The 19,856-nt window shown below is 42.1% G+C and overlaps 1 protein-coding gene across 2 annotated transcripts in view; it reads left to right on the top strand.

The window, feature by feature from the left end:
• mtm1 (myotubularin 1) overlaps positions 1-10,470 on the top strand; it is a 160,614-nt gene extending 150,144 nt beyond the window's left edge. For both annotated transcript variants that reach the window (XM_043705113.2, XM_043705109.2), the window contains one exon: positions 6,184-10,470. In XM_043705113.2, coding sequence (XP_043561048.1) covers positions 6,184-6,360 — 177 coding nt within the window. In that variant the 3' untranslated portion in view covers positions 6,361-10,470. The remainder of the gene's footprint in view (positions 1-6,183) is intronic.
• The last annotated feature ends 9,386 nt before the right edge of the window (positions 10,471-19,856 follow it).

Genomic DNA, 19,856 nt, shown 5'->3' with positions numbered 1-19,856 from the left:
GGGGGGGGAAAGCTGGTGGACGGGAGATCGTGGCTGGAAGAGCTGCCATTGTATTTGAGGGTTCTTCAGTGCTCACCTGGATTTACTCACTTCCTTAGGATGGTATTTGGTTTTTATACACCAGTTGTTGCATTGTTTTTGGAATGTTATCAGAAAAAAAACAAAGCAAACCTATCTTAAAAGGGACTTGTAATGTTAAGGATTGGTATTAAGTTAGCCTAGAGCAGTGGATAAAAGCAAATTACTGCGGATGCTGGAATCTGAAACCCTCCCTCACCTTCACCTGGACCATCTCCGACACTTGCCTTCCTTTCCTTGACCTTTCTGTCCCCATTTCCGGCAATAGTCTATCCATTACAAGCCCACTGACTCCCACAGTTCTTCTCACCCTACGTCTTGTAAGGACTCTATCCCTTTCTCTCAGCTCCTTTGCCTCCGCCGCATTTATTCCGATGAGGTCACTTTCCAAAGTGGTGCTCTTAATATGTGCTCCTTCTTTTCCAACCGTGGCTTCCCACCTACAGTTGTTGACAGGGCTCTCGACAGCCTGCAGTCCATCTTCTGCACCACGACCCTCACCCCCTCCCTCTCCTCCCAGAACCAGGATAGGGTCCCTCTTGTTCTCATCTTTCACCCCACCAGCCTTCACATGCAAAGAATGATCCTCCTCCATTTTCGCCAACTCCAACATGACACCACCACTGAACACATCTTCCCTTCCCTCCCCCTGTCAGCATTCCGCAGAGATCGTTCCCTCCAGGACAACCTAGTCCACTCCTCCATTACACCTAACACCTCTCCCATCTCACACTGCACCTTCCATCACACCTAACCTCTCTCCCATCGCACCCAACCCCACTCCCATCGCACCCAACCCCCCTCCCATGCAATTGCAGAAGGTGCAACACCTGCCCCTTTACCCCTTCCATGCTCACCATCCAAGGCCCCAGACACTCATTTCAGATTAAGCAGCGTTTCACTTGTACCTCTTTCAATTTGGTCTATTGCATTCGTTGCTCCCAACGTGGTCTCCTCTATATCGGAGAGACAAAACGCAGACTGGGTGATCGCTTTGCTGTGCATCTTCGGTCTGTACGCAATCAGGTCCCGGACCTTCCCGTGGCTTGCCACTTCAACACAATCCTGCTCCCATGCCCACATGTCTGTCCTTGGCCTGCTGCAATGTTCCAGTGAAGCTCAACGCAAACTGGAGGGACAGCATCTCATCTTCCGACTAGGCACGTTACAGCCTGCCGGTCTCAACACTGAATTCAACAACTTCAGATGATTATCCCATCTCGACCCCTCTGTTTTCATTCTGCTCTGTAATTTTTTTTTTCATTTATTTCATTTATCTTTTGTAAAAACTTTTTTTCACTCTTCTGTATTCTTATTTCTTGATTGTCTCTCTTTCTCTCGCTCCCCACTCTCTCGTCACCTTTTTCCTCTCCTCTTTCCCCCTTTGCTACCCTTTTCCCCTGTTTTCCATTTTGCCTCTGTTTCACCCATTCTCTCCCCCCCCCCCCCCACCCCATCCCCCACATATTTTGTCACATAGCACTGGCTTCAGACTTGGTCATTCACAGCTCCTAATCTCCCCATAATCTCTCTATGCACTGTCATTATCACCTCTTTATTGCTACCTTTTGCTTCTGGAGCCATGACTCACCTTCTCTCAGCCCAATATAAATACCTGCACCAATCAACCCCACCGCCCTGTGGCCCAATATTTCAACTCCCCCTCCCACTCTCCTGAGGACATGGTGGTCCTGGGCCTCCTTCACCGCCGCTCCCTCACCATCAGATACCTGGAGGAAGAATGCCTCATCTTCCGTCTCGGAACACTTCAACCCCAGGGCACCAATGTGGGCTTCAACAGTTTCCTCATTTCCCCTTCCCCCATCTCACCCTAGTTCCAAACTTCCAGCTCTGCACTGTCCCCATGATTTGTCCTACCTGCATATCATCTTTTCCACCTATCCACTCCACCCTCCCCCCTGACCTATCACCTTCATCCCCTCCCCCACTCACCTATTGTACTCTATGCTGCTTTCTCCCCACTCCCAACCGCCTCTCGTTTATCTCCCCACCCTTCAGGCACTCTGCCTGTATTCATGATGAAGGGCTTTAGCCCAAAACGTCAATTTTACTGCTCCTCGGATGCTGCCTGAAGTGTTGTGCTTTTCCAGCACCACTCTAATCTAGACTCTGGTTTCCAGCATCTGCAGTCATTGTTTTTGCCTAGTATAAATACCTCCCTATTTCTCCCTTTTTTTTAGCTTTGACAAAGGCTCAGTTAGACTCGAAATGTCAGCTCTTTTCTCTCCTTACAGATGCTGCCAGACTTGCTGAGATATTCCAGCATTTTTACTTTAGCCTAGAGCAGTGTATTTTGAGCAGTACGAGTGCGCTAATGCTGTGTTTTTGAAGAAAGTGTGTTTTATTTGTTTGGTCATTTCTGGATCTGTGGATAATTATAAGGGGCGGAAGTGGTTTTTAGTTGGGTGATGTGCCCTTCCTGGGAGAAAGTGAGGACTGCAGATGCAAGAGATAAGAGTCAAAAAGTGCGGCACTAGAAAAGCGCAGCCAGTCAGGCAGCATCCGAGGAGCAGGAGAATCAGTTTTGAGCGTAAGCTCTTCAGGGATTCCATGATGAAGAGCTTATACTCGAAACGTCGACTCTCCTTCTTAGATGCTCTCTGACCGACTGTGCTTTTCCAGTGCTCTTCCTGTCAGATGTGGGAGATGATGAATCTTCCTGGAGACTGTCTGCAGTAATTGTGTGTTTGGTTGAGAATGCTATTGGAATGCATGGATTGGTTGGAGCAGCAGTTAGAGGCAATGAGTTTACAAGAGCAAAGGGGTGTGATGGATGGCAGTTTCAGGAAAATGGAGAAACTGCAGATAGAGACAGGTAGATAGTTAACTGCTCGGAATGGGGTAGACCATTTAGGACAGAGCTCAGGAGAAACTTCTTCACTCAGAGAGTGGTGGCTGGGTGGAATGCTCTGCCCCAGAGGGCAGTGGAGGCCCACTCTCTAGATTCATTTAAGAAGGAGTTGGATAGAGCTCTCAAAGATAGTGGAATCAAGGGTTATGGAGGTAAGGCAGGAACAGGATACTGATTAGGAATGATCAGCCATGATTATATTGAATAGCGGTGCAGGCTCGAAGGGCTGAATGGCCTACTCCTGCATCTATTGTCTATTGAATGGTAGGAGAGGTAGCCAGATAGTGCAGGAGTCTCCTGTGGCTATCTATCTTCATCTCAAACAGGTATGCTGGTTTTGATACCATGGTTGAGGGAGGTGGGATGGTGGTGACATCTGTTACCATGACCCCCTCTACTGTAATGAGGGGTATGTCAGGTTTCAAACGTTCGATTGGGATAGGAGACTCTCTAGTTTGGGGCACAGACAGATGTTTCTGCCGCCGTAAGAGGGACATCAATGCTGTATTAACTCCTCTGTGTTTGAAGGGGACCAATATTCTTGCAGTGAGATTTGCAAATGCAACTTGGGAGGCTTTAAACAAAAGGGTTGCGTGGGTGAGATTGGGGGTATGGTGTGGTGGTGCTGGTAACCAAAGCAATAGTGAGAAAAAGTTGAGGCTTGCACAGCAGGCGCAAGTCTAATAGTCAAGTCAGACAAGAGCTTGGCAGAGAATGAGGTAAGTCGACGTTTCAGGGCTTTTGCCCGAAATGTCGATTTTACTGCTCCTCGGACGCTGCCTGAACTGTTGTGCTCTTCCAGCACCACTAATCCAGAATCTTGTTTCCAGCATCTGTAGTCATTGTTTTTACCTAGAGAATGAGGTAAGACTAATAAATTAGACTGCATTTACTACAATGCAAGACACCTGTCAGGTGAGGCAACTGAACTCAGGGCATGATTGGCGCATGGGACTCAGATAGCTATTACAGAATATAGCTCAGGGGTGGGCACATCTGTCAGCTTAATGTTCTGGGAATAGATACTACAGAAAGTGTGGAAAGGGAGGCTAGAGGGGGGGGGGGTGAATGATGCTTTTGATTAGGGAGGACATTATTGTGTACTTAGGATATTCCTCAGAAATGTTCAAGTGAAGTTATGAGAGGAACTGAAAAATGAGGGGGATAATCACCTTGCTGGGATTGTATTATAAACCCCCACCGCCACTGTCACCACATAAGAAATTGAGAAGAAAATATGTAAGGAGATCTCAGAAATCAGGAAGAATAAGAGGGTGAAAATAAGGGATTTTAACTTTCCAAATGTACATTGAGACTGTCACCATGTTAAGGACTTGGGTGGGGAGGAATTTAAGTGTGCATAAGAAAACTTTATTATTCATTGTGTGATGTACCTACTAGAGAAGGAGCAATACCTGACCTGTTGGAAAAAGGCAGGACAAGGGACTGAGGTGTCAGTGCGGGAGTACTTTGGGGCAACTGATCATAATTCTGTTCTAAAATAGCTATGGAAATGGATAGAACTGAGCATAAAGTTAAATTTCTAAATTGCAGTAAGGGCAATGTTGACTATTGGACTGGAACTTACAGAAGTTAATTGGAGGAGGCTATTTGCATGTAAAGGGATGTTTGGGAAGTGGGAGGCCTTGAACACTGAGGTAATGAGAGTTTAGGGACAGTATGTTCCTGTTAGTGAAAGGTAAGGCTGGTAGGTGTAGGGAATGGTGGATAACTAGAGAAATTGAGATTTTGGCCAAGAAAAAGAAGGAAGAATGTATCAGGTATTGACAGCTGGGATCGAGTGAATACCTAGAAGTATAAGCGCAGTAGGAGTATACTTGAGGGAAAAGAAGAGGGCACAAAGGGGAGATGAGATAGCTTTGGCAAATAGAGTTAAAGTGAGTCCAGAGAGAATCTGTAAATATGTTAAGGGCAAAAGAGTGACTAGGGAGAGAATAGGGCCCCTTTAAAGATCAATATGTGAAACTACAGACTGTGGCCATCAATATGTGGAGCTACAGGAGATGGGTGAGATACTAAACAAATAGTATGCGACAGTATATACTGTGAAGAAAAACATGGAAGCGAGGGAACTTGGGGAAATAGTGATGTCTTGCAAAGAGTTCATATTACAGAAGAGGAGATGCTGGAGGTTTTAAAACCAATAAAAGGTTGATAAGTCCCTGGGAACTGATCAGACATTTCCCAAATCTTTGAGGGAAGCTGGGGAAGAGATCACTGGGCTCTTTGTTGAGATATTTGCATTATCGACAACCACATGTGAGGTGCTGAAAGACTGGACATTGGCTAATGTGGTGCTGTTGCTTAAAGGCTGTAAAGAAAAATCAAGGAGCTACAGACTGGTTAGCCTTACATCAGTGGTGGATAGGTTGGTGGGGGTGTGATTCTGAGGGACGGCATTTACATAGGTTTGGTAAGGCAAGGGCTGATTAGGGATAGTCGTGTGGCACAGTGTGTGAGAAATAGTGTGTCTCTGATTTTTTTGTAGAGGTGACAAAGAAGATTGATGAAGGGAGAATGGTAGACATTGTTTATGTGGACTTCAAAGTGTTCGGCAAAGTTCTGCATGGTAGACTGGTCAGTAAGTTTAGATCATTTGGTATCCAGGGGAGCTAGCTAATGGGATACGAAATTGGTTTGAAGGTAGGAGATCGGGTGGTAATGGAGAGTGCTGGAAAAGCTCAGCAGGTCTGGCAGCATCTGTGAAGAGAAATCAAAGTTAACATTTTGGGTTCGGTGACCCTTTATCTTTTCTGAAACGTTAACTTGGATTTCTCTTCAGGTGGGACTAGATTGGGTTGGGATATCTGGTCGGCATGGACAGGTTGGACCGAAGGGTCTGTTTCCATGCTGTACATCTCTATGACTCTATTTTGTTCCTAGATCTCCTGAGCTTTTCCAGCAACCTCTGTTTTTGTTTCTGACTTACAGCATCGCAGTTCAGATGGTGGTGCGTGTATGGAATCAGCAGTCTGAGGAAGTAGTGAAGGCTGGCACAAGAGAACATTTAAAAGACATCTAGATTGATACATGAACAGGAAGGATTTAGCAGGATATGGGTCAAATGCTGGCAAATGGGACGAGGTCAGTTTGGGATGTCCGGTCAGCATGGATGAGTTGGGCCAAAGTGTCTGTTTCTGTGCTGTGAGACTCTGACTGTATAAGTATTAATATTATATGGTAACAGTCTCTCTTGTCTCCTCTTTGAGTAGCAGGACCCAGTTCAACAGCGATACAAGGAGTTGTTGGTTGTACGGGAGCAGTTGCTGAAGAAGCTAGAGGAGCTGCAGATTTCAGACACTCCAACAGGAATGCTTCCCCATGTCTCCAATTCGTCACCTTCATCTTCTCCAGTGCCAGTATCTCCACACTCTCAGACAATGCTTTGAGACGTGTGCGTGGACAATTCCAAATACTTGCAGTACTGCTTATGTTAGAGACTCTTTAAAAAAAACTCATTTAAGCTATATTGCAGCATGTTAAAAGAATGCTGGCTAGGGTTGTTGATTTATTTGCATGTTAATACTATAATTTCTCTTTCTACAAAAAGTGAATTAAAGATATTTTGATAAATGGCGTTCTAAATGATGTTTGTGCCTTTGTTTGAGTGGTAGCAGGCTGCCATTTATTTAGGGTTACTGTCCTGCTCTTTTTGTTTCAGTCTGTAGTCACGCTGACTGTCTCAATCACTGAGTAAACAGTGGTCTTATTCATCTCAAATCCATATGAGTAGTGAGGGTCTGTAGAGGACAGCGATGAAAGCTCTACAGATTGCTGCAAGAACTGACCAGAAAAAAACTGATTGGTGCACAAATAGCTTATATATGGCTTTTACTGCAAGTTACTGATCATGTATAGTTTGCTCCTTTGGTGATCCCTAGCAAATGAAAATAGTACTGTAGTATAAATGGAGCTTTTGTAGGGTCAGTGGCAAGCAAAAGCAGAAGGTGAGAAGAGATTTTGAAAACAATTTGGCAGTGATGTTGATCTTGGACAGAATCTCAAACTGGTGATAGTGGGCAATGGACAACCTGCTTTACATTGCACCAGGTACCGAATACTGAATCTCAATTTCCTCATCATCTGCTGCTGCTCAAGCTGAATTTCAGCCCCCGGTGTCTTTTTGCATGACTACAGCTGGTCAATTCCTCCACCTCCTGTTATGCATTTGTTTTCAGTATCAAAATATAAATATAAAAGTTATCAGTTTATTTCTATTAATATTTTATAAGTTTAGTTCTCCCTTTGTTTTAAATAAGTAGAATCTCTCCCTGACTGGAATTCAGTCTATACCTACAGCATTTGCAATTAATATGATCCCCTAAGCAAACACCTGTATTCCTGGTCGTTCTCTACACCTGCATTTTATGAGCTTGTGTAATTGGCCAAAGTATTTCCCCCATTTATTTTTGTATTACTTCGAGGAGCTAAAAAGGTAATGCAAAATTTAAAGAAATATGAACTAAATTAAACTACTCGTACCTGAAAATGCTGATCATTTTATTCATTTCTTTAAAACTATTGTACTGATATTAAGTGAAATTAGGTTTAGGATTTTGTACAAATGTTTTGTTTTTAATGGATAGTACGACTGCGTTTGGAAATGGGTGACTATCTGAAGCATTTTAGCAGCTACTTATTTTTTCCCTCTAACCAATTTACTTCTGTGCAATGCAGATCTGAAAATAACAACAGTGGGGGACAAGCACTGTCCTTCATAAACCTGAAAATTACAGTTGCCATTGTTATATGTTCGCCAAACAGTTGTCTGATATTTTGCCAAAGGTGTTAATTCATTGCGAATTACCATGTATTTACTGAAATAGTCAACAAGGGGCTGTGAGTAGCACCAACAACAATTTTCTCTAGTGTTCCAAATGTAGTATCTAGGAAAGCAGAATTTTTTTTTTAGTGCAATGTTTCTTTCAGTAACATAGGCTTTTTCAGTTCCATTTACACAAATCAAATTTGATCAATTTTAATTTCATGCTTTTCACCTGTGTCTTTTGCATTGGAGCTATTTTTCATTGAATGTATTTTTGACAGCAAAATATTTACCATGATTCACCTTTTTTAGGGAAATCAAAGGTGATATTGAGAATTTAGCTAAATTGGCAAAACTCACTGTATAGAAAGGGCATGAATACTTGCTAGTATGCTCTAGGCTGACAGTTCTTTTCACGATTAAGGAAGGGTCATTTTGTTGAAGGCGTTCAGAACAGATGTTAAATCAAGTGCTCATCTACCAGTTCATGTAGACGTAAAAGATCCTATGCTGTATTCTAAGAGCACTAGGGGAGTTATTTTGGTCAATATTCATTCCTTTGCTGTTTGTGGTGCTTCGTTTGATGCACAACTTTACATGCATAACAGTAATTGCATTTCAGAAAGTAATTAATTGGCACTGAAGTGCTTTAAACATCCTGAGGACATAACACTTTATATAAATGCAAATTTGTTCTTGCAGATTTATCACAAATTGAGCACACTTGAAATAATTCTTCAAAATTCGTACAATATCCAAATTTAATTCCAGAAGACGTGATTCGATTTATATGCTTTCTGGTTTCTGCCATTTACACCTTATATCACTGCACCAGGAAAACCAAAGAAATTGTTTGTCCTTGAAAAATTTACATCTGCTTGAACTTGTTGAGTTTCTATTCTACTTCTCAAACTTAGTTCAACTTCCTACTGTTTGCATTTGAACTTTAATTGTTTTAGTCTACTAGGCCATATCTACATTCAAGACCTAAGCCGTAATCTGGGGCTGAAAACATTACATACACCACCTTTGGAATGATTTTTTGCTAGTAGATCAGACATTTCTACATGTTGAAGTTGGACGTGCTTGGAGACAGATATACATGACAAGCATTCAGGAAGAGTTTGGCCAGTTGAAGTTTATGCCACTGTCCCTCAATGGTTGTTCCCTGAATTTTCTGTTGCACTTGATTGTTTTTGGGGATGGCACATTCTCTTCTATTTTTGGTTTAGTTAGGTCATTTATTATTTTGGTTAAAAATGCTTTAATGTAAAATGTTTGAATTGAATATTATAAATTACTTTGGTTCAGCAATAAATATTTGCAATGCATAATCTATTTTAACATTGGTCAAGCATTCCACATATACAGTATTTGTCAAAAGTCAAGACTGGTAAAGCATTTTACTTTTGGCTGATCTGTATTTTGGAACATATTCCCTTTTAAATAGCAAACCATAATAGCCAAAGGTCTCTATTCTGTGGGTTATGAAGCATTTGGTAATTAAAGTTTGAATTAATGACAGATTAAACTGTTACATTAAGGCTGATGCTCACAGAATCTGCTAATGTTTACAAATTACGTTTTGTGGCCAAGCAGCATTGCTGTCATATTTGTTACTGTTTAGTATTCAGATACTTCTATCTTGTTGATGGTCTGAATTTTGCTAGCCTGTTGTATAATTGCAAGAAGTGGAAATTTTAGACTGAAATGTTCCTGTATGCTGCACACAATGCATTGCGACTACTGACTTATGTATTCATTTTGTTTAATGTCCTCAAAGAAAACATCTTCCCTTGAAATGAGTGTCTGATTTACAGTAAAAAGGGCTTTTGTAACTGAAAATATAAGTAAATGGGAATAAATTAAACATCCACAGGGCTCTCCTGGGATTGATGAGACCTGAGGGGAGGAAGTTTCATTAGAATTAGAAACCCTTAACAATATGATGCAACCTATTGTTAATCACTATTGAATGTTCACTTACCACACTGTACATTTAATTTCATGGAAGGTTTGCAATTGAACAAAAATTGCTTTTAATGGTCACTAAACCGTTTTCATGACTGCTAATTGTTAAAATCATCAATCACGCTTGAATAAATCAAACAGCAGTTGCATATTTATTAGATTGTTTTAAAAAGTCTCAACATCACACTTGGGTTTTAAGCATAGTTTGGTCCAAATGCACTTCTATTTTGTTTCTTTTGAGTCAGTGTACTTTTTGTGGCTGTCTCAGATTTACTTGACAATTATGGTTTTGCTACTACAGAGTGGACCAGAATCAATTTGCAAGGGAGTGAAATTCTTGCATTCATTAACTCCGTGAAAATGGTGACTTCTGTGTTTTAAGTTGGAATGCAATATTCAACATCCATTGACATTTTTGTAAATTTTTCAATGCAGAAATTTCACCCTCACTGGTGTGTACCATTTGTAGCTTGTCCATATATTTTCTGATCATTTAATTGTACTCAGGACATTTGCCTTTAACATAGCATTGTGTTTTCTTTCCCCCTATGATGGGTCAAATTACTAACTATAGATTCAGGAATGTTGATAATTAGATAATATTCCATTATTATGTAAGTAATAGAAGACACATTTTCGCATACTGTACTTTGACAAGTTGATTATAGTTAAACAGTGTACAAAATTTATCTATATTGTATGTGTCCTGTACAGTCAAATATGCTGTCTAGTTATTGTGAAATAAAAATCAACAATAATATAACACTCCAGATTTTGCAATATTTCTGTCAACATATTAAGCTTTAATTTCTGACTCTTAACTTGGAGCACGGATTGTGCAGGACACTCTTAAGTGGGAGGGGTAGGTGCTGCTTAGTGCAGTTAACTAGGTAATGTGGTTCAGAACAGTAGCGTGGGTTCAGTTCCTGTTCTGGCTGAGATAGACTTGGGACCTGTGCCTTGCCTGACCCAAGAGTGGAAGGCAATGGGATGCCACCACTGAAGCCATGGAAAATAATTCAAGATGAAACATCAGCAAACAATGAGCCAAGGACCTGCATTCAAGAATGTGTAAGAGATCACAAAGTACTGTATAAATTGCAAATTTGCAAAAGTGCATACACGTTGTAAACAAAAATAAACATTTGCAATTCAGACACATACCAGAAACTAGAGTCTGCAACTTAATTGACCTACCTATAAATGAAGGCATGGTTATGATCTTGAATCTTTGAATGAATTCAGTTTTTGTAATTTGGAATGTGGCCAGGATTTTGTGTATCCTGGTGATCTGCCCCCTGGAACTGCTGTAGTCCATGTGCTGTAGATTGACCCACAATGCCCTTAGGGAGGGAATTCCAGGGTTTTGACCCAGCAGCAGTGAAGAACTGACGATGGATTTCCAAGTCAGGATGGTGAGTGACTTGGAGGGGAATTTCTGGTCTTAGTTTTCCCATGTATCTGCTGCCTTTGTCCTTCTAGATGGACACTAAATGTGGTCATGTGTTGGGAGGGTGCTGTCTAAGGAATCTTGGCGATTGTCTGCAGACCACTTTGTGGATGGTTCACACAGTTGCTACTGAGCATCAGTGGTGAGGGTAGTGGATGTAATTCCAATCAAAGTGATTGCCTTGGTGTCATGAATCTTAAGTGCTATTGGAGCTTTTGTTATTTGGTCTTGGGATGTGGGCATTTATTGTCCAGACAGACAATGCTTGTGTGGCTGGAGTCACATGTGGTCCATACCTAGGAAAGGACTGCAGGTTTTTATAACGATCAGTGTAGTTATACAGTCAACGTTAGGCCTGTTATCTATCCTGGATTTTATTGAATTCACATTTCACCATCTTCCAATGTGGGATTCAAACCAATGTCACCAGGGGTTCTGGATTGCTAATCCAGTGACATTACCCCTACACCACCTCTCCTTGCTGCACTGATCCACGCAGGTGGGGAGTGTTGACTTGTGCCTTTCACATGGTGGACAGACTTTGAGGTGACCAGATGAATTGCTGGCTGCAGTTTCAAACCTCTGACCTGCTTTTGTAGCAACAATGTTTATATAGCTGATCCAACTCAGTTTCCTGTCGATCATAACCTCCAGCATGTTGATTATTGGGGATTCAGTGATGGTAATGTCATTAAAAAGTTAAGGATACTGGTTTGACTCTCTTTGAGATGGTTATTGCACATCCATTGCGTAGATGTTATTTACCACTTGTCCCAACCTGGGACATTGTTCAAGAAATAACGAACTATAGATACTGAAGAAATGGAACAAAAACAAAAATAGTTGGAGAAACTAGGCAAGTTTGGCAGCATCTGTGGATTGAAAGCAGAGTTAGAGTCTAGTGAGCTGCCTTCACTCAACCTGAAACCTGAGCATCCTATTTCTGACCTTACAATGGAGGGAAAGTCATTGTGGGAACAGCTTAAGATGTTCGGGCCAAGGAGGACTTAGCTGATCTCTGAAACAGCCTAGTAATTTCTTTGAGGTAATTGACCTGCAACAACACAAGCCATTGTACGATGTGCGAGATATGATTCCTCTGTACTCCCATTCCCGTTGACTCCAGTTTTGCTGGGATTCCTTGATGCCATACTATTAATTGATAGAATGGCTGTAACCTTATACTGATTGTGAAATTTATTAAAGCCTTCAATGTACAATTGTCCGGTGTCTATCGCTTCTGATTCTAGTAGTGTGCAACCTTTTTGCAGTGGCTACTTAGTGTGCTGTTGAATGACTGACGGCCGAATGTAGGGTTGTGATGAGCTACCACAAATTTAAACATGACTGTGATGTTTAAATAACTTTTGAGCAGACAATGAGGTGACTGCCTACTTGTACTATTTCCAGACTTAATCCAGAGATCCAGGTAATGGCCTGGGTTCAAGTCACATGGTAGAATTTGAATTCAATAAAAATCTGGGATTAAGATTCTAATGATGACTATGAAATCGTTGCCAGTTGTCAGAGCAACCCATCTAGTTCACTGAAGTCCATTTGGGAAGGAAATTTGCCATTCTTACCTGGTCTGGTCTACATATGACTTCAAACTCTAGCAGTGTGGTTGTCTTTCAGCTGCTCTCTGGGCAATAAATACTGGTCTAGCCAGTGCTGTCCATGTGCTGTGAATGATTTTTTTTTCAAAAAACCTATTCTCAGATAGACAAAGCATAGCATGTAGAGTCTGTACTGCTAGTTCTAATATAACACGTTTATTTGGATTATATCTGCGATAAATGCCATTGGTTCTGAATCCTATCAGATTGAACCGATCGGTGGGAGAGACAGAGGCAATGAAGAATTTACAAGAGCAAGGGAATGTGATGGATGGCAGTTATAGGAAGAGAGAAAAAATTCAGATGCAGTCACATAGATGGGTTAACTCCAGGAAAGGTAAGAGAGGTAGGTAGGAGTCTTCAGTGGCCATCCCCATTTCAAACCAATATGCTGTTTTGGAAAATGTAGGGGGTGATGGATTCTTAGGGGAACGTAGCATGAACAGCCAAGTTTCTGGTAATGAGACTGGCTCTAATGCAGTAAGGGTTCCCAGAGATCGACTGTGTGAGGGGACACTCTAGTCCAAGGTACAGAAGACGTTTCTGTAGCCAGCAGCAAAAAATCAGAATGGTGTGTTGCTTCCCTGGTGCCAGGATTAAGGATACCTCAGAGGGTGCAGAATGTTTTCAAGGGAGAGAGAGGCCAGCAGGACGTCATTGTACACATTGGAACCAATGACATAGGAAGGGAAAAGGTTGAGATTCTGAAGGGAGATTACAGAGAGTTAGGCAGGTATTTAAAACTGAGGTCCTCGAGAAGTAATATCCGGATTACTCCGTTGCTATGAGCTAGCGAGGGCAGGAATAGGAGGATAGAGCAGATGAATGCATGGCTGAGGAGCTGGTGTACGGGAGAAAGAATCATATTTTTGGATCATTTGGAAGCTCTTTTGGGGTAGAAGTGACCTGTACAAGAAGGACAATTTGCATCTAAATTGGAAGGGGACCAATATAGTGCCAGAGAGGTTTGCTAGAGCTGCTTGGGACGATTTAAACGAGGAAGGTGGAATGGGGGGAGCAGTGGAACCAGGAAGATAGTGAAGAAAGAGATAAATCTGGTACAGTTGAGAAAAGAAGCGAGTCAAACAGTCAGGGCAGACAGGAACAAAGCAGAGAACAGGGCAGGACTGATAAATTAAACTGCATTTATTTCAATGCAAGAGGCCTAACAGGGAAGGCAGATAAACTCAGACCATGATCAGAAACATGGGACTGGGATATCATAGAAATTACAGAAACATGGCTTAGGGATGGACAGGATACAAATGCTACAGGAAGGATAGAAAGGGAGGCAAGAGAGAAGGGGGGGGGGGGGGGGGAGTGGCATTTTTGATGAGGGACAGCATTACAGCTGTGCTGAGGGAGGATATTCCTGGAAATACATCCAGGCAAATTATTTGGGTGGAACTGAGAAATAAGAAAGGGATGGTCACCTTATTGGGATTGTATTATAGACCCCCTAATAGTCAGACGGAAATTGAGAAACAAATGTGGTAGGTGATCTCAGTAATCTGACCAGTTCTAGTGTACCAAAGATAGACTGGGATTGCCATAGACTGACTTACATGGAGAGGAATTTAAGTGTGTACAAGAAAATTTTCTGATTCAGTATGTGGATGAGCTTACTAGACAAGGTGCAAAACCTGACCTACTCTTGGGAAATAGGGCAGGGCAGGTGACTAAGGTATCAGTGGGGGAGCACTTTGGGCCTGCGACCATAATTCTATTAGTTTTAAAATAGTGATGGAAAAGGATAGACCAATCTAAAAGTTGACGTTCTAAATTGGAGGAAGGTCAGTTTTGACGATATTAGGCAAGAACTTTCAAAAGCTGATTGGGGCAGATGTTCACAGGTAAAGGGACAGCTGGAAAATGGGAAGCCTTCAGAAATGCGATAATGAGAGTCCAGAGAAAGTATATTCCTGTCAGGATGAAAGGAAAAGTTGGCAGGTAGAGAAAATGCTGGATGATTAAAGAAATTGAGGATTTGGTTAAGAAAAAGAAGGAAGCATATGTAAGGTATAGACAAGATTGATCGAATGAATCCTTAGAGAGTATAATGGCAGTAGGAGTATACTTAAGAGGAAAATCAGGAGTGCAAAAAGGGGATAAGAGATAGCTTTGGCAAATAGAGTTAAGGAGAATCTAAAGGGTTTTTACAAATACATTAAGGACAGAAGGGTAACTAGGGAGAGAATAGGGCCCCTCAAAGATCAGCAAGGCGGCCTTTGTGTGGAGCTGCAGGAGATGGGGGAGGTACTAAAAGAGTATTTTGGATCAGTGTTTACAATAGAAAAGGATATGGAAGATATAGAATGTAGGGAAATAGATGGTGACATCTTGAAAAATGTCCATATTACAGAGGAGGAAGTGCTGGATGTCTTGAAACGCATAAAAGTGGATAAATCCCCAGGACCTGATCAGGTGTACCCTAGAACTCTGTGGGAAGCTAGGGAAGTGATTGCTGAGTCTCTTGCTGAGATAATTGTATCATCGATAGTCAAGGTGAGATGCCGGAAGGTTGGCTAACGTAGTGCCACTGTTTAAGAAGGATGGTAAGGACAAGCCAGGGAACTATAGACCAGTGAGCCTGATGTCAGTGGTGGGCAAGTTGTTGGAGGGAATCCTGAGGGACAGGATGTACATGTATTTGGAAAGGCAAGGACTGATTAGGGATGGTCAACGTGGCTTTGTGCATGGGAAATCATGTCTCACAAACTTGATTGAGCTTTTTGAAAGTAACATAGAGGATTGATGAGGGCAGAGCGGGAGGTGTGATCTATATGGACTTCAGTATGGTGTTCACCAAGACTCCCCATGGGAGATTGGTTAGCAAGGTTAGGTCTCATGGAATACAAGGAGAACTCGACATTTGGATACAGAACTGGCTCAAAGGTGGACGACAGAGGGTGGTGGTGGAGGGTTGTTTTTCAGACTGGAGGCCTGTGACCAGTGGAGTGCCACAAGGATTGGTGCTGGGTCCACTTTTATTTTATCATTTATATGAATGATTTGGATGTGAGCATAAGAGGTATAGTTAGTAACTTTGCAGATGACACCAAAATTGAAGGTGTAGTGGACAGTGAAGAAGGTTACCTCCGATTACAGTGGGATCTTTATCAGATGGTCCAATGGGCTGAGCAGTGGCAGATGGAGTTTAATTTAGATAAATGCGAGGTGCTGCATTTTGGGAAAGCAAATCTTAGCATAACTTATACACTTAATGGTAAGGTCCTAGGGAGTGTTGCTGAACAAAGAGACCTTGGAGTGCAGGTTCATAGCTCTTCGAAAGTGGAGTCGCAGGTAGATAGGATAGTGAAGAAGGCATTTGGTATGCTTTCCTTTATTGGTCAGTGCATTGAGTACAGGAGTTGGTCAATCATGTTGCGGCTGTACAGGACATTGGTTAGGCCACTGTGGGAATATTGTGTGCAATTCTGGTCTTCCTATCGGAAAGTTGCTGTGAAACTTGAAAGGGTTCAGAAAAGATTTACAAGGATGTTGCCAGGGTTGGAAGATTTTAGCTACAGGGGGAGAGGCTGAACAGGCTAGAGATGTTGTCCCTGGATCGTCGGAAGCTGAGGGGTGACCTTATAGAGGTTTATAAAATCATGAGGGGCATGGATAGGATAAATAGACAAAGTCTTTTCCCTGGGGTGGTGGAGTCCAGAGCTAGAGAGCATAGGTTTAGGGGGACTGGGGAAAGATATAAAAGAGACCTGAGGGGCAACTTTTTCACGCAGAGGGTGGTACGTTTATGGAATGGGCTGCCAGATGAAGTGGTGGACACTAGTACAATTGCAACATTTAAAAGGCATCTGGATGGGTATATGAATAGGAAGGGTTTGGAGGGATATGGGCCGGGTGATGGCAGGTGGGACTTGATTGGGTTGGGATATCTGGTCGGCATGGACACGTTGGACCGAAGGCTCTGTTTCCGTGCTGTACATCTCTCTGACTCTAATTTGCCTAACTCAATTTGTGAATTGCTGACGATTTTTATCAAGCAAACGCCTGTTCGCTGTTACGCGATTCTCATGCCTGGCACTAGGTGTCGTGGTGCGCGGAGGACTGGACTCCGCGTCGGCATCACGTGATCAGTTGGCTCGCGTGCTTTCTGGTTAAGAGCTTCGTGAAAGGTATTATCAAATGTTTATGCTAGTGGACTTGGAAAGGCATTGTGAAAATGTCTCTGCAGCCTGAGAACAAGAAGCTGGGAATCTTCTGTTAATTTAAAAACTTAGAGTTGAGACAAGAGTGAAATTTCACTGGAATTAACGAACAGTAAAAGGGACGGTGTTAAGGAGCAGCTTGAAACTTGGCTTTGTTGTTTGTATTAAGCGCTTCTTCCTCTTGGTTTAAAAATATGTTCAGATGTTAAGAGTATCTGCAGACTCGAGTGAATCTGTTCCAGTGACTAATCACCATGGTAACCACCTGCAGGAAAGGACAGTACAGGGGCTTGGACATGGTCAGTCAGCTGCTCAGGGTGGTCAGAGTCAGGGAGAGAAAGATGGGTGGCACACTGTTACGTTTGATGCATGTGTGGAGATGTCCTGAGGGGGTGAGTAGAGAGTGTGTGCAGAAGAGATTCAGGGTTAGTCAGGGTCAGATATTAGTGGGGAAGATGTTGCAGGAAATGGTGGGTACAGTAGCAGTGATAGAGTGAGTGTGAGGTATCAACGAGAAGATCGTGGCACTTTCACTGGCAGAGTGGAGGAGGTCATTGATCTTCTTCCTGCATTCTGTGCATTCCTTCAGATGGTTGAGACTGCGCTGGCCTGGATGGTAACCCTGGTCCAGGTTGGCGTGTTTCCAGTAGAATGCCGTACTCTGTTGTCCTACCTCTGCATCACGCCATCCTCATCAGCAACATTTCCATGTCCCTGCCCACAAAGAGAGGCACCGATTTTCCATTGTCTGCCACATCCAAGGCACCAGTGTCAGGAATCATGCAGGGCAGCTCCGGGTTGATAACTCTTGTCTGGGTGTGCAATATCTTTTTAAAGATGGTGCTGCACCGCACACACATTGATCAATTTTGGGATATCCAGGAAGTGGTGAGTTGTTTTGGAAATGGTAATGGTATGATGGTGTTAGAATGTGTGAGAGGGTGTTGAAGTGTTGGGTAGGCAATAAATCAGGTGGGTTTTGTAAAATAAGATGATAGATATCCTCAAGCATCACAATGTGAAATCCTCTGAAACTTAATGAAAGAAATTAAGATTCAGCCCTTGATCTATCAAGACAGGTTTCATTCTGAGATCTGACTTGTGAAGTGTTACTATTGGATGGGATCAGAAGATTGGCTAGAATGTAGTATAGCCAGCAGGTTTCAATGCCATTTGAGCATAGTTGAAGTTTTTGATTAAGTGTACTATACAATACCACACAACAGATCAGTTACAGTGAAGGTCTAGACTCCTCCCAAGGGGCCTCTTGGTTCGAGATCGGTCAAAGAATCACTAGGACTAGTCTGTTTAAAGCAAGGTTACCAGTTTAATAAATTAAGGCAGCCTGGCGCAGATTTGTCCAGCAACACTGAGGTTAAAAGCTTCTGTGTTCCGTGGAGAAATGGCGCAATTACATTCGAAAATTACACATTGTTTATATGTTTTTTAAGAGATACTACAGCCTTAATTAGAAGAAAAGACCAATCACACATAATAAGGTGACATGATTTACAGCAGGTTAATCCAATGACATTCCCTGGGAAAGGATTTTTAACTTACATAGCGCATCATCCCATGCTTAGTAGTTCAAGGTTAGTTCAAATACCAAATCACTTGTCTTATGATTCATATTATGAAAAATCCATTGTTCTCTCTTATCTCTAAATACAACCAACTTAGCAAAGCATCAGTTCAAGTTCACAGAGTCAAATCATTACTTGCAGTCATTTTGTTGTGCTATTTTAAATTAAAAAGCCATTTTGTGGTTAATAAAAATCTACAGATACTTGTTGCTTCTGACAACAGCCTAAATTCAAACTTTAGATCCTCAACAGCAGGTCAAAATTTACTAAGACTGTGCTATTGTTTGTGTTAGGCTAACTACTATTTTTGTTTAAATTTTTGCTGGTATTTTTGGTGGTTTGCCCCAATTCTGTTTTTCCCATTGGCCCCATTATTTCTATTGCACGATTTTCTATAACCTAGTGTCACATGGAAACTCAACTACGGTGTTATAGGAGAACTACCTGTATGCCTGTACAGAATCAGACCAAATCTGATATTTCCAGATTTTAAAATGTATAAAACCTAAACCTAATGCTTGCAAAATCTATTGTATGTTTCCTATGCATGGTGACAATGTGCCCCAGTCTGTTCAAATGAATCCATCAGCAATCATTGGGAGATAACAGCTGACTTCAGCGACTGAGGAATGATAATTCCTGATAATAGAACTTGGACTGCACAGGGAAGATAGGAGTGTGTTCAACTGGTTTCTTCACTATTGTATACAATGTTTGCTCTTGAGTCACTGCGCCATAAAAGCTTTGCAAATAACAAACTTTAATGGAGAATTTTTCTCAGGTCTTTTGCAGAGATGGAAGGAAAGCTGCCCCTCAGCCAAGGAAGGGGATAGTAATTGAGGAAGTAGACAGAAGTGGCAGGCAGTGACTCAGGAGCAGCCCCCAGAATCAGTGCCTGGGCTTCAGCTTTCACTGTTATATGTAAATAACCTGGATGAGGGAACCAAATGCAACATTTTCTGATGACATGAAGCAGAGCAGCGTTGTGAGGAGAAAGTGATTTGGATGAGAAGAGTGATGGGCAAACACCTGGCAGGACGATGTTGCTGAATGTGAAAAAACAAATAGTATTATTTAAATGGTGAGATATATTGGGAAATATGGATCTAGGTGTCTTTGTACACCAGTCAAAGTAAGTAGACAGGGAGGTACAGCAGGCAATCAGGAAAGCAATTGGAATGTTAGGGGATCTATTTGAAATATATAAATTTCCAATAGAGCTGGTCAGACTTGATGGTGAGCCTGGAACTAGGGTCAGTGTTTCAGGATACAGGGTAGACCGTTTAGGACTGAGATAAGGAAAATACTTTTTTCATTGAAATGGTGAT

The sequence above is a fragment of the Chiloscyllium plagiosum genome, unplaced genomic scaffold (assembly GCF_037043375.1).
Source record: "Chiloscyllium plagiosum isolate Xiang-an unplaced genomic scaffold, Cpla_swu_hap1 HiC_scaffold_11, whole genome shotgun sequence".
NCBI classification, from domain to species: domain Eukaryota; kingdom Metazoa; phylum Chordata; class Chondrichthyes; order Orectolobiformes; family Hemiscylliidae; genus Chiloscyllium; species Chiloscyllium plagiosum.
Note: the sequence above shows the minus strand (reverse complement) of the source record. Positions and strands in the feature narration are given on the sequence as shown.